General features: G+C 50.5%; 1 protein-coding gene across 1 annotated transcript; it reads right to left on the bottom strand.

Moving 5' to 3' along the window:
• Nucleotides 1–7,078: 7,078 nt before the first annotated feature.
• LOC149438114 (C-type natriuretic peptide 3-like) lies at nt 7,079–19,067 on the bottom strand. The gene is made up of 3 exons (XM_089660230.1): nt 18,214–19,067; nt 11,686–11,979; nt 7,079–7,454 (listed from the first exon to the last, which is right to left on the bottom strand). Exons 1-2 carry the CDS (start codon nt 18,301–18,303, stop codon nt 11,692–11,694), a joined length of 378 nt encoding a protein of 125 aa, XP_089516356.1. The 5' UTR covers nt 18,304–19,067; the 3' UTR covers nt 7,079–7,454; nt 11,686–11,691.
• Nucleotides 19,068–20,680: the final 1,613 nt, after the last annotated feature.

Below are 20,680 nucleotides of genomic sequence, written 5' to 3'. Positions count from 1 at the left end.
ATGGATTTGAAATGAAACGAACAAGATGTGCTTTAACTGCAGACTGTCAGCTTTAATTTGAGGGTATTTACATCCAAATCAGGTGAACGGTGTAGGAATTACAACAGTTTGCATATGTGCCTCCCGCTTGTTAAGGGACCAAAAGTAATGGGACAATTGGCTTCTCAGCTGTTCCATGGCCAGGTGTGTGTTATTCCCTCATTATGGGGAGGATAATGGATCGGAGTCTGATCCCGGCAGGATGGAATGGGGAGGATAATGGATCGGAGTCCGATCCATTATGCTCAATCCGCAGATCCGATCCATTCTGCGGGGATCGTCGGCATGCAACCTATACGGGCTCCACGAAAAGGTAACACTTGGTGACACCCCGTCCGATGATCCCCTCAGAATGGATAGAATGTGCAGATTGGAGAGCATAATGGATCTGACTCTGATCCATTATGCTCAATCCGCAGATCCGATCTATTCTGTGGGGATCATCGGAGGGCGTGTCACCAAGTGTTTCCGCACCGGGTGACACCAACCCTGGGGATGTCCCCGATATCAAGTTCACTTTCCACATTCCACACTGTCTCTTCAGTGCTTTCATTGTGTTCCAACACGCCCATCCTCTCCACGTCTCACCCCTTGGGAACTGACACCGGTTGTGTCCTCTCCGCGGCTCACCCCTTGGGAACTGACACCGGTTGTGTCCTCTCCGCGGCTCACCCCTTGGGAACTGACACCGGTTGTGTCCTCTCCGCGTCTCACCCCTTGGGAACTGACACCGGTTGTGTCCTCTCCGCGGCTCACCCCTTGGGAACTGACACCGGTTGTGTCCTCTCCACGTCTCACCCCTTGGGAACTGACACCGGTTGTGTCCTCTCCGCGGCTCACCCCTTGGGAACTGACACCGGTTGTGTCCTCTCCGCGGCTCACCCCTTGGGAACTGACACCGGTTGTGTCCTCTCCTTACATGTTATTTATGACCCAAAAATATAATAAAAGGTAATAAAAACTGTGTGTCCCCTTTAAATTGAATCCCTTGGGCTCAACCTTCTATTTTTCTCCACCACTGTAAGAGCCGTTAGGTCCCCTTTAAATGTGATCCTCTGTCCAGCAGGCTCCTTGTATCCTCCGCTCCTGCAGGATTATAGCATTGGAGGAAAGACATAACCTACGTATTGCCCCGCTGTATGAGACCATCCAATCACCACTGAGTACTGGAGGTTAGTCCTCCTCCTCCATGGGACTGTATATACACGGCTCAAAAAACATGAAAGGAAGACTCTGAAAACCCATCAGACCTCAATGGGGAGGAATCTCCTGCTGGATCTCTATACTGACATGGACGGGGGATGGGTGAGGAACGTAAGGACGCCCCATCATTGGATGGAAATGAAAATGATCGACTTACAGAGGACTGAATTCAAAGACACCCCGAAAATCAAAGTGAAGAAATGATGGAGCAGGCGAGTCCATGTTGGTGAAATGTCATTGCAGCAACTCAGAATGGTCCCCAGTAGTCTGTGTGGCCCCCACGTGTTTGTATGCATGCCTGACAACGTCGGGGGAGGGTCCTAATGAGACCATGGATGGTGTCCTGGGGGATTTCCTCCCAGATCTGGACCAGGGCATCACTGAGCTCCTGGGCAGTCTGAGGTGCAACATGATGGCATTGGATGGACCGAAACATGACATCCCAGAGGGGTTCTATTGGGTTTAGGTCAGGTGAGCGTGGGGGCCATTCAATGGTATCAATTCCTTCATCCTCCAGGAACTGCCTGCATACTCTCCCCACATGAGGCCGGGCATTGTACCAGGAGGAACCCAGGACCCACTGCACCAGGAGGAACCCGGGACCCACCGCACCAGGAGGAACCCGGGACCCACCGCACCAGGAGGAACCCGGGACCCACCGCACCAGGAGGAACCCAGGACCCACCGCACCAGGAGGAACCCAGGACCCACCGCACCAAGAGGAACCCAGGACCCACCGCACCAGGAGGAACCCAAGACCCACCGCACCAGGAGGAACCCAAGACCCACCGCACCAGGAGGAACCCAAGACCCACCGCACCAGGAGGAACCCAAGACCCACCGCACCAGGAGGAACCCAAGACCCACCGCACCAGGAGGAACCCAAGACCCACCGCACCAGGAGGAACCCAAGACCCACCGCACCAGGAGGAACCCAAGACCCACTGCACCAGGAGGAACCCAGGACCCCCTGCACCAGGAGGAACCCAAGACCCACTGCACCAGGAGGAACCCAAGACCCACTGCACCAGGAGGAACCCAAGACCCACTGCACCAGGAGGAACCCAAGACCCACTGCACCAGGAGGAACCCAAGACCCACTGCACCAGGAGGAACCCAAGACCCACTGCACCAGGAGGAACCCAAGACCCACTGCACCAAGAGGAACCCAGGACCCACTGCACCAGGAGGAACCTAAGACCCACTGCACCAGGAGGAACCCAGGACCCACTGCACCAGGAGGAACCCAAGACCCACTGCACCAGGAGGAACCCAGGACCCACTGCACCAGGAGGAACCCAAGACCCACTGCACCAGGAGGAACCCAGGACCCACTGCACCAGGAGGAACCCAAGACCCACTGCACCAGGAGGAACCCAAGACCCACTGCACCAGGAGGAACCCAAGACTCACTTCACCAGGAGGAACCCAGGACCCACTGCACCAGGAGGAATCCAAGACCCACTGCACCAGGAGGAACCCAGGACCCACTGCACCAGGAGGAACCCAGGACCCTCTGCACCAGGAGGAACCCAAGACCCACGGCACCAGGAGGAACCCAAGACCCACTGCACCAGGAGGAACCCAGGACCCACTGCACCAGGAGGAACCCAGGACCCACTGCACCAGGAGGAACCCAGGACCCACTGCACCAGGAGGAACCCAAGACCCACAGCACCAGGAGGAACCCAGGACCCACTGCACCAGTGTAGGGTCTGACAATGGGTCCAAGAATTTCATCCCGATACCTAATGGCAGTCAGGATGCCATTGTCTAGCCCAGCATTTCTCAACCAGGGTGCTGCGGCACCCCAGAGTCCTCAGGGGTGCCGCAGGAAAATTGCCACAAATTCCCCAATCCATGCCAAATAGATTGTTCTCGCCACCAGTACTGTATTTTCTTTAGAGGTGTGCCGGAAGCTCTGCAGGCAACCCGCCCGCGTCCTGCCAACTGATGATGTCATCACAGCCCATGTGGCTTTCTGGGAGTACGTGTGGCTATCGGTCTGCCCTATCTGCAGTGGTGGGCAGCGCTCTTCTGTTGGCAGCTGAGGTGGTACACGCTGGCGTGTGAGAGGGCTGAGAAGACACGGAGAAGGAGAACACACTGATATGTGCTGCGTATGAGCTGAGGGAGGTACATACTATCTGTGATAGCAGCAGACGTGATGATTGCAAATGTGGTGATTGGTGTTCATGTAATCAAGTCCAGATATATATATATATACACGCACATACATACACACACATGTAATTGCAGTCTCTGACATACATACAGTTGCAAGAAAAAGTATGTGAACCCCTTGGGATAACGTGGAGTTTTGCATGAATTGGGCATAAAATGTGCTCTGAACGTCATCTAAGTCACAACAATAGAAGAACACAGTCTGCTGAACATAATACTACACAAACATTAGATGTTGCCATGGTTTAATTGCAAATAAAATGTAAACATTCAGAGTGCAGGGAGGAAAAAGTATGTGAACCTTTGGACTTAATAACTGGTTGACCCTCCTTTGGCAGCAATAACCTCAACCAAACGTTTCCTGTAGTTGCAGATCAGACCTGCACAACGATCTGGAGTCATTTTGGACCACTCCTCTTCACAAAACTGTTTCAGTGTAGCAATATTCTTGGGATGTCTGGTGTGAATCGCTCTCTTAAGGTCATGCCACAGCATTTCAATCGGGTTGAGGTCAGGACTCTGACTGGGCCACTCCAGAAGACGTATTCTGTGCTGTTGCAGCCATTGTTTTGTTGAATTACTTGTATGCTTTGGGTCATTGTCCTGTTGCATCACCCATCCTCTGCGGAGCTTCAGTTGGCGGACAGATGGTCGTACGTTTTCCTGCAAAATGTCTTGATAAACTCTGGAATTTATTTTCCCATCAATGACAACAATCCGTCCAGGCCCTGAGGCAACAAAGCAGCCCCAAACCATGATGCTCCCTCCGCCATGTTTCACAGTGGGGATGAGGTTTTGATGTTGGTGTGCTGTGCCTTTTTTTCTCCACACATAGTGTTGTGTGTTCTTCCCAAACAACTCAATCTTGGTTTCATCTGTCCACAGTATATTCTGCCAGTAGTGCTGTGGAACATCCAGGTGTTTTTTTGCAAACTTCAAACGTGCTGCAATCTTCTTTTTGGCCAGCAATGGCTTCCTCCGTGGTGTCCTCCCATGTACTCCATTCTTGTTTAATGTTTTCCTTATTGTAGATGTGTCAACAAAAATGTTAGCATGTGCCAGAGATTTCTGTAGGTCTTTAGCTGACACTCTGGGATTCTTCTTTACCTCATGCAGCATTCTGCGCTGTGCTCTTGCAGTCATTTTTACAGGATGACCGCGCCTAGGGAGAGTAGCAACAGTGCTAAACTTTCTCCATTTGTAGACAGTCTGTCTTACCGTGGACACATGAACATCAAGGCTTTTGGAGATACTTTTGTAACCCTTTCCAGCTTCATGCAAGTCAACAATTCTTGATCGTAGGTCTTCTGAGAGCTCTTTTCTGCGAGGCTTGGTTCACATCAGACAGTGCTTCTTGAAACCAGTAAACCCAAAACAAGGTGTGTGTTTTTTAAGGGCAGGACAGCTGTCAGCAACACATCCAATATCATCACACTGATTGGAGTCAAGGTTGGCTCACTCCTGGCTCCCAGTAGCTCTGGGAGAAGTCATTAAGCTAGGGCCTCACATACTTTTTCCTCCCTGCACTGTGAATGTTTACATGTTATGTGCAATTAAACCATGGCAACATCTAATGTTTGTGTAGTATTATGTTCAGCAGACTGTGTTCTTCTATTGTTGTGACTTAGATGACGTTCAGAGCACATTTTATGCCCAATTCATGCAAAACTCCACATAATCCCAAGGGGTTCACATACTTTTTCTTGCAACTGTACATGCACACATTATATATAATTTTTGTTTTCTTGTTAGGAGAGATTTCACTTTATGTTTCTCTTCTCTAGTTGTATATTGTGTTGGTGTCCTATGAGGCCTATAAAGGTCCCAGAGAAGCGGGGGTACCCGTGAAACGCGTTGACGTCACATCGATCATATCAGACTTACAGCGGGGGATGGGATGCCGAGACGTTGTGACATCTTTTGTAATAAAGTTGGTTTTATCTTTTCACTTGTGTCCGTGTTCTATTAGAGGCATGAACATACAACGTCCCCATACAAGAAATGTTCTTTGTATTCGACACCCCCATACCGTACACCCAGCGCCTGACACCTCCATACCGTACACCCAGCGCCTGACACCCTCATACCGTACACCCAGCGCCTGACACCCCCATACCGTACACCCAGCGCCTGACACCTCCATACCGTACACCCAGCGCCTGACACCTCCATACCGTACACCCAGCGCCTGACACCCTCATACCGTACACCCAGCGCCTGACACCGTCATACCGTACACCCAGCGCCTGACACCTCCATACCGTACACCCAGCGCCTGACACCTCCATACCGTACACCCAGCGCCTGACACCTCCATACCGTACACCCAGCGCCCGACACCTCCATACCGTACACCCAGCGCCTGACACCCTCATACCGTACACCCAGCGCCTGACACCCTCATACCGTACACCCAGCGCCTGACACCTCCATACCGTACACCCAGCGCCTGACACCTCCATACCGTACACCCAGCGCCTGACACCTCCATACCGTACACCCAGCGCCTGACACCTCCATACCGTACACCCAGCGCCTGACACCTACATACCGTACACCCAGCGCCTGACACCTCCATACCGTACACCCAGCGCCTGACACCTCCATACCGTACACCCAGCGCCTGACACCTACATACCGTACACCCAGCGCCTGACACCTCCATACCGTACACCCAGCGCCTGACACCCCCATACCGTACACCCAGCGCCTGACAACTCCATACCATACACCCAGCACCTGACACCTCCATACCGTACACCCAGCGCCTGACACCTCCATACCGTACACCCAGCACCTGACACCTCCATACCGCACACCCAGCGCCTGACACCCCCATACCGTACACCCAGCGCCTGACAACTCCATACCATACACCCAGCGCCTGACACCCTCATACCGTACACCCAGCGTCTGACCTGACACCTCCATACAATACACCCAGCGCCTGACACCCTCATACATACACCCTGTGCCTGACACCCTCATACCGTACACTGAGCCCGACACCCCCATACCATACACAAAGCGCCTGAAACCCTTGTACTGTACACTCAGACCGACACCCTCATACCATACACCCAGTGCCTGACACCCCATACCATACACCCAGTGCCTGACACCCCATACCATACACCCAGTGCCTGACACCCCTATACCATAAACCCAGTGCCTGACAACTCCATACCGTACACCCAGTGCCTGACACCCGATACCATACACCCAGTGCCTGACACCCCATACCATACACCCAGTGCCTGACACCCCATACCATACACCCAGTGCCTGACACCCCATACCATACACCCAGTGCCTGACACCCCTATACCATACACCCAGTGCCTGACACCCGATACCATACACCCAGTGCCTGACAACTCCATACCGTACACCCAGTGCCTGACAACTCCATACCGTACACCCAGTGCCTGACAACTCCATACCGTACACCCAGCGCCTGACACCCCATACCATACATCCAGTGCCTGACACCTCCATACACCCAGTGCCTGACACCCCCATACACCCAATGACAAACATCGTAAGTGCCCGACACCTTCATAGACCCATTGCCTGGCACCCTCCTACATTCCGCACCCAGCAATGTTGGGGTTCAGGTCTTGGTGGAGTCAGTGTACACAGACAGGTAGGATATGGGATAAGACTTTTATTAGGACACACACAGAGGAGTTGCACTTTATCTCTCACACCCGGTTCCTGTTGGGGTGCGATTCGTTAGAAGGGGGGAGGGGAGGTCTCAGGATAAAATCCCGCGTCACATTCCTTACAAAAACATGGCGGACAAGTCGTGACTTCTGAACGATTCACCGTCCAATGAGGAACAAGAAATCCTTCACACACACAGTGCGAATTCATCAACACACAAAGCTTTGCCTCCGCCGTGTGCGGAACGCGTCAGTCCGGGTCGTGGCACCACGACTCGTATAGGAAGGTCACAGTTCATTGTTTGTTTCATTTATTTCTGGAGGAATCATCCCACCCGGGGACTCGTCAGAGGGACGGCCGACCTATAGGAAGACAGACGCAGCGTCATTGGAGAGAGGCGCTATACTACCCTACCATCCTTCCTCACAGCCCGCCAATCACTGCTGGGAGCTTGTATTCAGAGGGATATCAAACAGCCTCATGGAGCTCCTTAACCATCTCTTGTACTATGTCTGCAGTCTCTGACCGTCTCCTGTACTATGTCCGCAGTCTCTGGTCATCTCCTGTACTGTGTCCGCAGTCTCTGGTCGTCTCCTGTACTGTGTCCGCAGTCTCTGACCGTCTCCTGTACTGTGTCCGCAGTCTCTGGTCGTCTCCTGTACTGTGTCCGCAGTCTCTGGTCGTCTCCTGTACTGTGTCCGCAGTCTCTGGTCGTCTCCTGTACTGTGTCCGCAGTCTCTGGTCGTCTCCTGTACTGTGTCCGCAGTCTCTGGTCGTCTCCTGTACTGTGTCCGCAGTCTCTGACCGTCTCCTGTACTGTGTCCGCAGTCTCTGGTCATCTCCTGTACTGTGTCTGCAGTCTCTGACCGTCTCCTGTATCATGTCTGCAGTCTCTGACCATCTCATATAGTATGTCTGCAGTCTCTGACCGTCTCCTGTATCATGTCTGCAGTCTCCGAACATCTCTTGTAATAGGTCTGCAGTCTCTGGTCATCTCCTGTACTATGTCTGCAGTCTCTGACCATCTCCTGTACTATGTCCGCAGTCTCTGGTCATCTCCTGTACTATGTCTGCAGTCTCTGACCATCTCATGTAGTATGTCTGCAGTCTCTGACCGTCTCCTGTACTATGTCTGCAGTCTCTGACCATCTTCTGTAATAGGTCTGCAGTCTCTGACCATCTTCTGTAATAGGTCTGCAGTCTCTGACCATCTTCTGTAATAGGTCTGCAGTCTCTGACCATCTCCTGTACTATGTCTGCAGTCTCTGACCATCTTCTGTACTATGTCTGCAGTCTCTTACCATCTCCTGTAATAGGTCTGCAGTCTCTGACCATCTCCTGTACTATGTCTGCAGTCTCTGACCATCTCCTGTACTGTGTCTGCAGTCTCTGACCATCTCCTGTACTATGTCTGCAGTCTCTGACCATCTCCTGTACTATGTCTGCAGTCTCTGACCATCTCCTGTACTATGTCTGCAGTCTCTAACCGTCTCCTGTACTGTGTCTGCAGTCTCTGACCCTCTCCTGTACTATGTCTGCAGTCTCTGACCGTCTCCTGTACTATGTCTGCAGTCTCTGACCCTCTCCTGTACTATGTCTGCAGTCTCTGACCATCTCCTGTACTATGTCTGCAGTCTCTGACCCTCTCCTGTACTATGTCTGCAGTCTCTGACCATCTCCTGTACTATGTCTGCAGTCTCTGACCATCTCCTGTACTATGTCTGCAGTCTCTGACCATCTCCTGTACTATGTCTGCAGTCTCTGACCATCTCCTGTACTGTGTCTGCAGTCTCTGACCATCTCCTGTACTATGTCTGCAGTCTCTAACCGTCTCCTGTACTGTGTCTGCAGTCTCTGACCCTCTCCTGTACTATGTCTGCAGTCTCTGACCATCTCCTGTACTATGTCTGCAGTCTCTGACCCTCTCCTGTACTATGTCTGCAGTCTCTGACCATCTCCTGTACTATGTCTGCAGTCTCTGACCCTCTCCTGTACTATGTCTGCAGTCTCTGACCATCTCCTGTACTATGTCTGCAGTCTCTGACCATCTCCTGTACTATGTCTGCAGTCTCTGACCATCTCCTGTACTATGTCTGCAGTCTCTAACCGTCTCCTGTACTGTGTCTGCAGTCTCTGACCCTCTCCTGTACTATGTCTGCAGTCTCTGACCGTCTCCTGTACTATGTCTGCAGTCTTTGACCGTCTCCTGTACTATGTCTGCAGTCTCTGACCGTCTTCTGTAGTATGTCCGCAGTCTCTGGTCATCTCCTGTACTATGTCTGCAGTCTTTGACCATCTCCTGTACTATGTCTGCAGTCTCTGGTCATCTCCTGTACTATGTCCGCAGTCTCTGACCATCTCCTGTACTATGTCTGCAGTCTCTGACCATCTCCTGTACTGTGTCTGCAGTCTCTGACCCTCTCTTGTACTGTGTCTGCAGTCTCTGGTCATCTCCTGTACTGTGTCCGCAGTCTCTGGTCATCTCCTGTACTGTGTCCGCAGTCTCTGGTCATCTCCTGTACTATGTCTGCAGTCTCTGACCATCTCATGTAGTATGTCTGCAGTCTCTGACCGTCTCCTGTACTATGTCTGCAGTCTCTGACCATCTTCTGTAATAGGTCTGCAGTCTCTGACCATCTTCTGTAATAGGTCTGCAGTCTCTGACCATCTTCTGTACTATGTCCGCAGTCTCTGACCATCTCCTGTACTATGTCTGCAGTCTCTGACCATCTTCTGTACTATGTCTGCAGTCTCTTACCATCTCCTGTAATAGGTCTGCAGTCTCTGACCATCTCCTGTACTATGTCTGCAGTCTCTGACCATCTCCTGTACTGTGTCTGCAGTCTCTGACCATCTCCTGTACTATGTCTGCAGTCTCTGACCATCTCCTGTACTATGTCTGCAGTCTCTGACCATCTCCTGTACTATGTCTGCAGTCTCTAACCGTCTCCTGTACTATGTCCGCAGTCTCTGACCGTCTCCTGTACTATGTCTGCAGTCCCTCTGACCCTCTCCTGTACTATGTCTGCAGTCTCTGACCATCTCCTGTACTATGTCTGCAGTCTCTGACCCTCTCCTGTACTATGTCTGCAGTCTCTGACCATCTCCTGTACTATGTCTGCAGTCTCTGACCATCTCCTGTACTATGTCTGCAGTCTCTGACCATCTCCTGTACTATGTCTGCAGTCTCTGACCATCTCCTGTACTGTGTCTGCAGTCTCTGACCATCTCCTGTACTATGTCTGCAGTCTCTAACCGTCTCCTGTACTGTGTCTGCAGTCTCTGACCCTCTCCTGTACTATGTCTGCAGTCTCTGACCATCTCCTGTACTATGTCTGCAGTCTCTGACCCTCTCCTGTACTATGTCTGCAGTCTCTGACCATCTCCTGTACTATGTCTGCAGTCTCTGACCCTCTCCTGTACTATGTCTGCAGTCTCTGACCATCTCCTGTACTATGTCTGCAGTCTCTGACCATCTCCTGTACTATGTCTGCAGTCTCTGACCATCTCCTGTACTATGTCTGCAGTCTCTAACCGTCTCCTGTACTGTGTCTGCAGTCTCTGACCCTCTCCTGTACTATGTCTGCAGTCTCTGACCGTCTCCTGTACTATGTCTGCAGTCTTTGACCGTCTCCTGTACTATGTCTGCAGTCTCTGACCGTCTTCTGTAGTATGTCCGCAGTCTCTGGTCATCTCCTGTACTATGTCTGCAGTCTTTGACCATCTCCTGTACTATGTCTGCAGTCTCTGGTCATCTCCTGTACTATGTCCGCAGTCTCTGACCATCTCCTGTACTATGTCTGCAGTCTCTGACCATCTCCTGTACTGTGTCTGCAGTCTCTGACCCTCTCTTGTACTGTGTCTGCAGTCTCTGGTCATCTCCTGTACTGTGTCCGCAGTCTCTGGTCATCTCCTGTACTGTGTCCGCAGTCTCTGGTCATCTCCTGTACTATGTCTGCAGTCTCTGGTCATCTCCTGTACTATGTCTGCAGTCTCTGACCATCTCCTGTGATAGGTCTGCAGACTCTGACCATCTCCTGTGATAGGTCTGCAGTCTCTGACCATCTCCTGTGATAGGTCTGCAGTCTCTGACCATCTCCTGTGATAGGTCTGCAGTCTCTGACCATCTCCTGCGATAGGTCTGCAGTCTCTGACCATCTCCTGCGATAGGTCTGCAGACTCTGACCATCTCCTGTGATAGGTCTGCAGACTCTGACCATCTCCTGTGATAGGTCTGCAGTCTCTGACCATCTCCTGTGATAGGTCTGCAGTCTCTGACAATCTCCTGTGATAGGTCTGCAGTCTCTGACCATCTCCTATAATATGTCTGCAGTCTCTGACAGTTGGCTGTATTGTTACATATACTGATGATTATGTGCACCCCACAGTCAGGCTACTTCTGTTCTACAGGCTCCTTATACGACATCACATTTCATTAGCAGAATGTTCAGAGTTCTGGTTTCATATTAAACACATTCTGCAAGTTGAGGGATACTTCCTGAGCCTGTACAGCCATAGATCAATAAAGCACGGCGGTTGTACAGTGCACAGCGTTGTAGATAGATGGCGCTATTTTCTGAGGATTCCCCATACCTGATGCTAACAGCCCAGCCCGCTGACGGTTCCGATCCGTTCCAGCTTCATCCCAAAACATCCGCGGGAGTTTCCCGATTTCTTTGTGCGCCCTCGAAACTTCTTCTGGTTGTTCATGAAGTCGCTGAAAAGGCGGAGCCAGGCGCGGTTTGTGGGAAGCTGGGAGGAGTCTTGAGGCACGGCTGTGTCCCGGGGGCGGGGCCCAGAGATGGATGCCCCCAAATCTTCCAGACTCTCCATGAGTAGGACCTCCTCCGAGGAACTCAGGTCCTGGGATAAAAGATCAGCTAAAGACTGCAGAGGGGGAAGAGAGAGAACATTAGATATAATCCAGCTCTTCTTCTCACATTCTGTCTTTCCTTCTCTCCCTTCTTCACACATTTCTGTATATACTCCACCCCTTCTTAGCAGGTTTCCTATTATTTGTAATATCATTACCTCCTATGATCATTAGCCCCACCTAGTGACCACAATGCAGTACTTTCCTGAAATATCCCAATCAGTAAAATACCACATCCTTGCTGGTGGGGGGATAGCTAGGTCTGCTGGATAGGAAGAGTTCACTCCTTGTTGATGGGGGTATGGTTGGGTCCTCTGGACAGCAAGGAGGCGTTGATTCCTCCTTGTTGATGGGGGTATGGTTGGGTCCTCTGACAGCAAGGAGGCGTTGATTCCTCCTTGTTGATGGGGGTATGGTTGGGTCCTCTGGACAGAAAGGAGGCGTTGATTCCTCCTTGTTGATGGGGGTATGGTTGGGTCCTCTGGACAGAAAGGAGGCGTTGATTCCTCCTTGTTGATGGGGGTATGGTTGGGTCCTCTGGACAGCAAGGAGGCGTTGATTCCTCCTTGTTGATGGGGGTATGGTTGGGTCCTCTGACAGCAAGGAGGCGTTGATTCCTCCTTGTTGATGGGGGTATGGTTGGGTCCTCTGGACAGCAAGGAGGCGTTGATTCCTCCTTGTTGATGGGGGTATGGTTGGGTCCTCTGACAGCAAGGAGGCGTTGATTCCTCCTTGTTGATGGGGGTATGGTTGGGTCCTCTGGACAGCAAGGAGGCGTTGATTCCTCCTTGTTGATGGGGGTATGGTTGGGTCCTCTGGACAGCAAGGAGGCGTTGATTCCTCCTTGTTGATGGGGGTATGGTTGGGTCCTCTGGACAGCAAGGAGGCGTTGATTCCTCCTTGTTGATGGGGGTATGGTTGGGTCCTCTGGACAGAAGGGAGGAGTTCACTCCTCTTTACTGGTGTGGGATCGGTTGGATCTGCTGGAAAGCAAGGACGACTTCACTCCTCCTTGCTGTTGGGGGATTGGTTGGGTCCATTGGACAGTAAGAAGGAAGTCATTCATCCTTGCTGGTGGGGGATATGCTTGGGTCCACTGGACAGCAAGGAGAAATTCACTCCTCTTTGCTGATGGGAGAATCGGGTAGATCTTGTGGACAGCAAGGTGGCGTTCACTCCTTGTTGGTGGGGGATTGGTTGGGTCTATTGAACAACAAAGAGGAATTCTCTCCTCCTTGCTGGTTGGGGGATCGGTTGGGTTAATTGGACAGCAAGGAGGAATTCACCTCTCCTTGCTTGTGGGGGATTCAGTTGGATCTGCTGGAAAGCAAGGAGGACTTCAGTCCTCCTTGCTGGTGGTGGATTTGGTTGGGTTCACTGGGCAATAAGGAGGAATTCACACCTCTTTGCTCGGGGGGTAAGGTTGGGTCCAATGGAAAGCAAGGAGGAAGTCACTCCTCCTTGCTGGTGGGGGTACGGATGGGTTAATTGGACAGCAAGGAGGAATTCACCTCTCCTTGCTGGTGGGAGAATCAGTTAGGTCTGCTGGACAGAAAGGTGGCGTTCACTCCTTGTTGGTGGGGGATCGGGTGGGTCCATTGGACAAAGAGGAATTCACTCCTTGTTGGTGGGGGATTCAGTTGGGTCTGCTGGAAAGCAAGGAGGACATCACTCCTCCTTGTTGGTGGGGGATTTGGTTGGGTCCATTGGACAACAAAGAGGAATATACTTCTCCTTGCTGGTGGGGGTATCAGTTGGGTCTGCTGGAAAGAAAGGACTTTCCTCCACCTTGCTGGTGGGGGGGGGGGGGGTACAATTGGGTCCACTGGACAGCAAAGAGGAGTTCACTCCTTGCTAGTGGGGGATCGGCTGGGTGGACATATGGTTGGTTCCACTGGACAGCAAGGAATAGTTCATTCCTCCTTGTTGGTGGGGGGATAAGTTGGGTCCACTGGATAGAAGGGAGGAGTTTACACTCACACCTCTTTGCTAGTAAAGTAAAGTATCAGTTGGGTCTGCTGGACAGCAAGTAAGACTTCATTCCTCTTTGCTGATGGGGGGGGGATTGGTTTGGTCTGCTGGACAGCAAGGTGGAGTTCAATCTTTCTTGCTGGTGGGGGTACGGTCGGGTCTGCTGGACAGCAAAGAGGACTTCACTCTTTGCTGATGTGGGGGGGATCAGTTGGGTCTACTGGACAGCAAGTAGGACTTCATTCCTCTTTTCTGATGGGGGGATTGGTTTGGTCTGCTGGACAGCAAGGTGGAGTTCAATCTTTCTTGCTGGTGGGGGTACGGTTGGGTCTGCTGGACAGCAAAGAGGACTTCACTCTTTGCTGATGGGGGGATCAGTTGGGTCTACTGGAGCTCACTCCTTGCTGATGGGGGGATTGTTTTGGTCGGCTGGACAGTATTGTTAGCTTCCATGCTTCTCCTGATCCACACCATACAAAGGGGGGGGGGGGTGTTCTCTGCCCATCTTTTTGTAAACGTGTATTATCAATGGACTGTTTGGACACCCAGCCCCCCAAAGCTTGAGCTTTTCAGACAATTTTTGAATGAGGTTTTGTTTTAGCCAACTGAAAGCTAGAAGCGGCAAAAAATGTGCAAAACTGTACACTTTGACCAATGTCAGGCTTTTTCCAGGAGACCAAAAACGTGAAGATCCGAGCCTTGGTGTGAATGGGCACCACTGAGCGTCAATGTGCTTCAGAACGTTCTGGTGTGAATGGGGTCCCGGTGAGACAACTGACCGACTCCTTTGGGTTCCTCATTGGCTCCAGCGGTCCAGGACCCCTCCTTGTGTCCCCTAGTACTTTTCTATGAATGGGAAAAGGGCTCGGCTTCAAAAATATCCCCCCCCCCCCGGCCACCCCTCCACATCTCCTGATCAAGCAGATAATTTGATCGCGGAAAGGTGCGGAATATCGCCCCCCACCGCACTGAACGGAAAGAACCTTTGTGTGCCGGAGTGCAGAGATACGGGAACGTTCTGATCAGAAGGTATAGATCAGGGGTGTCAAACTGGCGGCCAGCCAGCTGCTGCGAAACTACAAGTCCCATCATGCCTCTGCCTTTGGGAGTCATGCTTGTAACTGTCATCCTTGCAATGCCTCATGGGACTTGTAGTTTGGGAACAGCTGGAGGGGCCGCCAGTTTGACACCCGTGGTATAGAGGGTATCGTCGTCATGGTTGCTCCTTGTCCTGTCTATGGACCTAGAGGACGACTTTTCATCTGCGTTTATATCGGATTTCTTTTATTGTTGTTTATATTATATTTTTGTAAAATGTAAAGAATTGTTCGCGTTGCTGTATGACCTCCAGAAAATATCCGTCCTGCGCCTGATGAGGAGACACCGCGGAAACCCGACACAGCGCCAGACGACAGCGGCCTGCAGTCTCCACCAGGTCCTAATAATAAAAGAAAATATAAAACCCCCGACAAGTCGAAGGGATCGATCGTGAGCCCCCCAAATCATCGGCGGGTTTGTATTTGATTGCCCGCGCTGTTATTACAAATCTGATCTCAGCAGACTGGGGGCCGCCATCATCTGCTGTGCCGGCCATCTTTGCTATAAAATGCATCAGTGCGATTTCTGAAGACTCTGCGACTTTTCAACGATTTCCTGCAATTTGCAGAGCGATTTCCATTCTGTTCTATGTATGTGAAATGGCAACCAAACTGCAGAAAAAGCCGCGCCAGAATGACTTTAGAAATGGCGCCGCAGCAAATCGCACGTGTGAAGACGCGGTCACCCCCGGTCACCCCCATCCCGACTTACAGCGAAGTCGCACCATTTCAAGGTCGGGTGACGCGCCGATTTCAGGTGCGATTTGCAGGACGTCTGACACGGATGTCTGTGGAAATCGCAACAAAAGTCGTGCGGGTACTACTATAGAAATCGGTGCGGATCCGAACCACGCCGAGATGACCGGACAATAGGGTGCGACTTGCCCTGCGATCTACACATCACCCGATATCTCACCTTCACTGTGCACAATCTCAGCACTAATACCCGGATCCGGATCCCTGACTATAGAATACATTGTATATAAATCGAATACAACGTGTGTCCTACAGTGACATGATTTTATCTCAGCACTAATACCCGGATCCATATCTCTGACTATAGAATACATTGTATATAAATCGAATACATCGTGTGTCCTACAGTGACATGATTTTATCTCAGCACTAATACCTGGATCCGGATCCCTGACTATAGAATACATTGTATATAAATCGAATACAACGTGTGTCCTACATGGACATGATTTTATCTCACAATTAATAATCGGATCCATATCTCTGACTATAGAATACATTGTATATAAATCGAATACATCGTGTGTCCTACATGGACATGATTTTATCTCAGCACTAATACCCGGATCCCTGACTATAGAATACATTGTATATAAATCGAATACATCGTGTGTCCTACAGTGACAAGATTTTATCTCAGCACTAATACCCGGATCCGTATCTCCAACTACAGAATACATTGTATATAAATCGAATACATCGTGTGTCCTACAGTGACATGATTTTATCTCAGCATTAATACCCGGATCCGTATCTCCAACTACAGAATACAATGTATATAAATCTAATACAACGTGTGCCCTACAGTGACATGATTTTATCTCAGTATTAATACCCGGATCCCTATCTCTGACTACAGAATACATTGTATATAAATCGAATACATTGTGTGCCCTACAGTGACATGATTTTATCTCAGCACTAATACCCGGATCCCTATCTCTGACTACAGAATACATTGTATATAAATCGAATATGTGTGCCCTACAGTGACATGATTTTATCTCAGCACTAATATCCGGATCCGTATCTCTGACTATAGAATACATTGTATATAAATCGAATACAACGTGTGTCCTACAGTGACATGATTTTATCTCAGCACTAATACCTGGATCCATATCTCTGACTATAGAATACAATGTATATAAATCAAATACAACGTGTGCCCTACAGTGACATGATTTTATCTCAGCACTAATACTCAGATCCGTATCCCTGACTATAGAATACAATGTATATAAATAGAATACAACGTGTGCCCTACAGTGACATGATTTTATCTCAGTATTAATACCCGGATCCCTATCTCTGACTACAGAATACATTGTATATAAATCGAATATGTGTGCCCTGCATTGGCATGATTTTATCTCAGTATTAATACTCAGATCCCTATCTCTGACTATAGAATACATTGTATATAAATCGAATACATCGTGTGCCCTACAGTGACATGATTTTATCTCAGCATTAATACCTGGATCCGTATCTCTGACTATATAATACAATGTATATAAATCGAATATGTGTGCCCTACAGTGACATGATTTTATCTCAGCACTAATACTTGGATCCGTATCTATGACTATAGAATACATTGTATATACATTGAATACAGCGTCTGCCCCACCTACACATTATACAATCTCAGCAATAAGAACCGAATCCTTACTTCAGACCCATGGAATCCGGGAAAGATACAATGTATAACAAATCCAATACATCAGCCTCACCTTTGCATTATTTTATCTCAGCATTCCTAGCTGTATCCATATTTTGGAGTCATGATATGTGAAGTGTAACCCAGAAAAGATACAATGTAACTATAATACCACGTCTGCCTCACCTTTATATTATTTTATCTCAGCATTAACAACTGGATCCAGTTTTGAGAATCATGATATGAGAAGTGTAAGAAAAGATACAATGTATAATAAATCAAGTCTGCCTCACCTTTATATTATTTTATCTCAGCAATGGAAGACGTCTGCCTTATCTTTAAAATTTCCTATCTCAGCAATGGAATATGTCTGCCTCACCTTCATATTTTTTTTATCTCAGGAACAGAAGACATCTGCGTCATCTTGATATTAATTTATCTCAGCAACAGAAGACGTCTGCCTCACCTTTATATTATTTTATCTCAGCACTCCTACCTGCATGAATATTTTGGACTCGTGATACGAGACGTGTAACCCAGAACGGATACCACGTATCATAAACAGAACACAATGTCAGCCTCACCTTTACATGATTTTATCTCAGCAGTCCTAACTGTATCCATTCCCCTATACAATACACAGTATAATACATGGAATATGACGTCTGCCCCACCTTTGTATGATTTTATCTCAGCACTCCTAGCTGTACCCCCATCTCATCATACAAAGTATAATACACAGAGTACTCCGTCAGTCTCACCTTCAGATGTTTGAGTTGCGGGGATGGCCGTCCAGACACCCCGACCAGCAGTAGAGTCACCAGGGTCAGTGCCGACACTCCCACCATCATTTTTGGGGATGGTTTTGTAGATTGGGGGGGAGGGGGTTGTAGTTTTTGGGGGTTTGGTCACCCTAATATTCTCAGCAGGGTCAGTCGGGGTGATAGGGTTCAGATTTGGGGGTTTCGGTGGCCCTCTAGTCTCAGCAGGGTCAGTCGGGGTGATAAGGTTCGGATTTGGGGGTTTCGGTGGCCCTCTAGTCTCAGCAGGGTCAGTCGGGGTGATAGGGTTCAGATTTGGGGGTTTCGGTGGCCCTCTAGTCTCAGCAGGGTCAGTCGGGGTGATAGGGTTCAGATTTGGGGGTCTCGGTGGCCCTCTAGTCTCAGCAGGGTCAGTCGGGGTGATAGGGTTCAGATTTGGGGGTTTCGGTGGCCCTCTAGTCTCAGCAGGGTCAGTCGGGGTGATAGGGTTCAGATTTGGGGGTTTCGGTGGCCCTCTAGTCTCAGCAGGGTCAGTCTCAGGTATGAAGTTGCGCGCGGGTTCAGGATTTGCTCGGGTTCAGGATTTCTGTGTCTGTCCTGATTCCAGGACTGGTCAGTTGTGAGTGGTGCCGGCTTTGCGGGTATATATAAAGGAGGACGGGGAGAGGGGGGCTGTTTTATTATAGATGGAGGGGGGAGGGTTACCCCGGGAGACCCCCTCATCTTATTGCAAGAATGTCACCCCTCCCCCCAGACACCGGAGGGCTGTATAATGGTACAGGAGCAGATATACATCCATCTACAGGACACTGTATACAGTGCAGGGTCAGTGCCTCTGTATACACAGATCGGGGTGTCGGTGTCCTCTGTATACACAGATCAGGGTGTCAGTGTCCCCTGTATACACAGATCGGGGTGTCAGTGTCCCCTGTATACACAGATCGGGGTGTCAGTGTCCTCTGTATACACAGATTGGGGTGTCAGTGTCCTCTGTATACACAGATTGGGGTGTCAGTGTCCTCTGTATACACAGATCGGGGTGTCAGTGTCCCCTGTATACACAGATTGGGGTGTCGGTGTCCTCTGTATACACAGATCGGGGTGTCGGAGCCCCCCTGTATACACAGATCGGGGTGTCAGTGTCCCCTGTATACACAGATCGGGGTGTCAGTGTCCCCTGTATACACAGATCGGGGTGTCAGTGTCCCCTGTATACACAGATCGGGGTGTCGGTGTCCCCTGTATACACAGATCGGGGTGTCAGTGTCCCCTGTATACACAGATCGGGGTGTCAGTGTCCCCTGTATACACAGATCGGGGTGTCAGTGTCCTCTGTATACACAGATTGGGGTGTCAGTGTCCTCTGTATACACAGATTGGGGTGTCAGTGTCCTCTGTATACACAGATCGGGGTGTCAGTGTCCCCTGTATACACAGATCGGGGTGTCGGTGTCCTCTGTATACACAGATCGGGGTGTCGGAGCCCCCCTGTATACACAGATCGGGGTGTCAGTGTCCCCTGTATACACAGATCGGGGTGTCGGTGTCCCCTGTATACACAGATCGGGGTGTCGGTGTCCCCTGTATACACAGATCGGGGTGTCGGTGTCCCCTGTATACACAGATCAGGGTGTCGGTGTCCCCTGTATACACAGATCGGGGTGTCGGTGTCCCCTGTATACACAGATCGGGGTGTCGGTGTCCTCTGTATACACAGATCGGGGTGTCGGTGTCCCCTGTATACACAGATCGGGGTGTCAGTGTCCCCTGTATACACAGATCAGGGTGTCAGTGTCCCCTGTACAGGGAGTGCGGTGTGTCAGTTAGTGTCCCCTGTACAGGGAGTGCGGTGTGTCAGTAGACAGTGACGCGGGGGTCTATTTCGGTCCCCTCCTCCCACACGGCCCCCCTCCCCCCCCCCCCCCCATTATCTCAGATCTCTCATTAATTAATGAGGATAATCCCCGATAATCCCTCTATAGATCACCGCGGAGACGGCGAGCGGGGGAGGGGGGCGGGGATTATTGTCTGTACACCGGGAACGTCTGACCAATGCCGAGCCTAAAGGGGGACTCCACTCAACACTGAGCCTAAAGGGGGGCTCCACTCAACACTGAGCCTAAAGGGGGACTCCACTCAACACTGAGCCTAAAGGGGGACTCCACTCAACACTGAACCTAAAGGGGGACTCCACTCAACACTGAACATAAAGGGGGACTCCACTCAACACTGAACATAAAGGGGGACTCCACTCAACACCGAACCTAAAGGGGGACTCCACTCAACACCGAACCTAAAGGGGGACTCCACTCAACACCGAACCTAAAGGGGGACTCCACTCAACACCGAACCTAAAGGGGGACTCCACTCAACACCGAACATAAAGGGGGACTCCACTCAACACTGAGCCTAAAGGGGGGCTCCACTCAACACCGAATATAAAGGGGGACTCCACTCAACTCCGAAC

Source organism: Staurois parvus, unplaced genomic scaffold (genome assembly GCF_062004578.1).
Source record: "Staurois parvus isolate SC_StPar_1 unplaced genomic scaffold, SC_StPar_1.0 ptg001219l, whole genome shotgun sequence".
In the NCBI taxonomy this organism is placed as follows: Eukaryota; Metazoa; Chordata; class Amphibia; order Anura; family Ranidae; genus Staurois; species Staurois parvus.
This window is presented reverse-complemented; position numbering and strand designations above follow the sequence as displayed.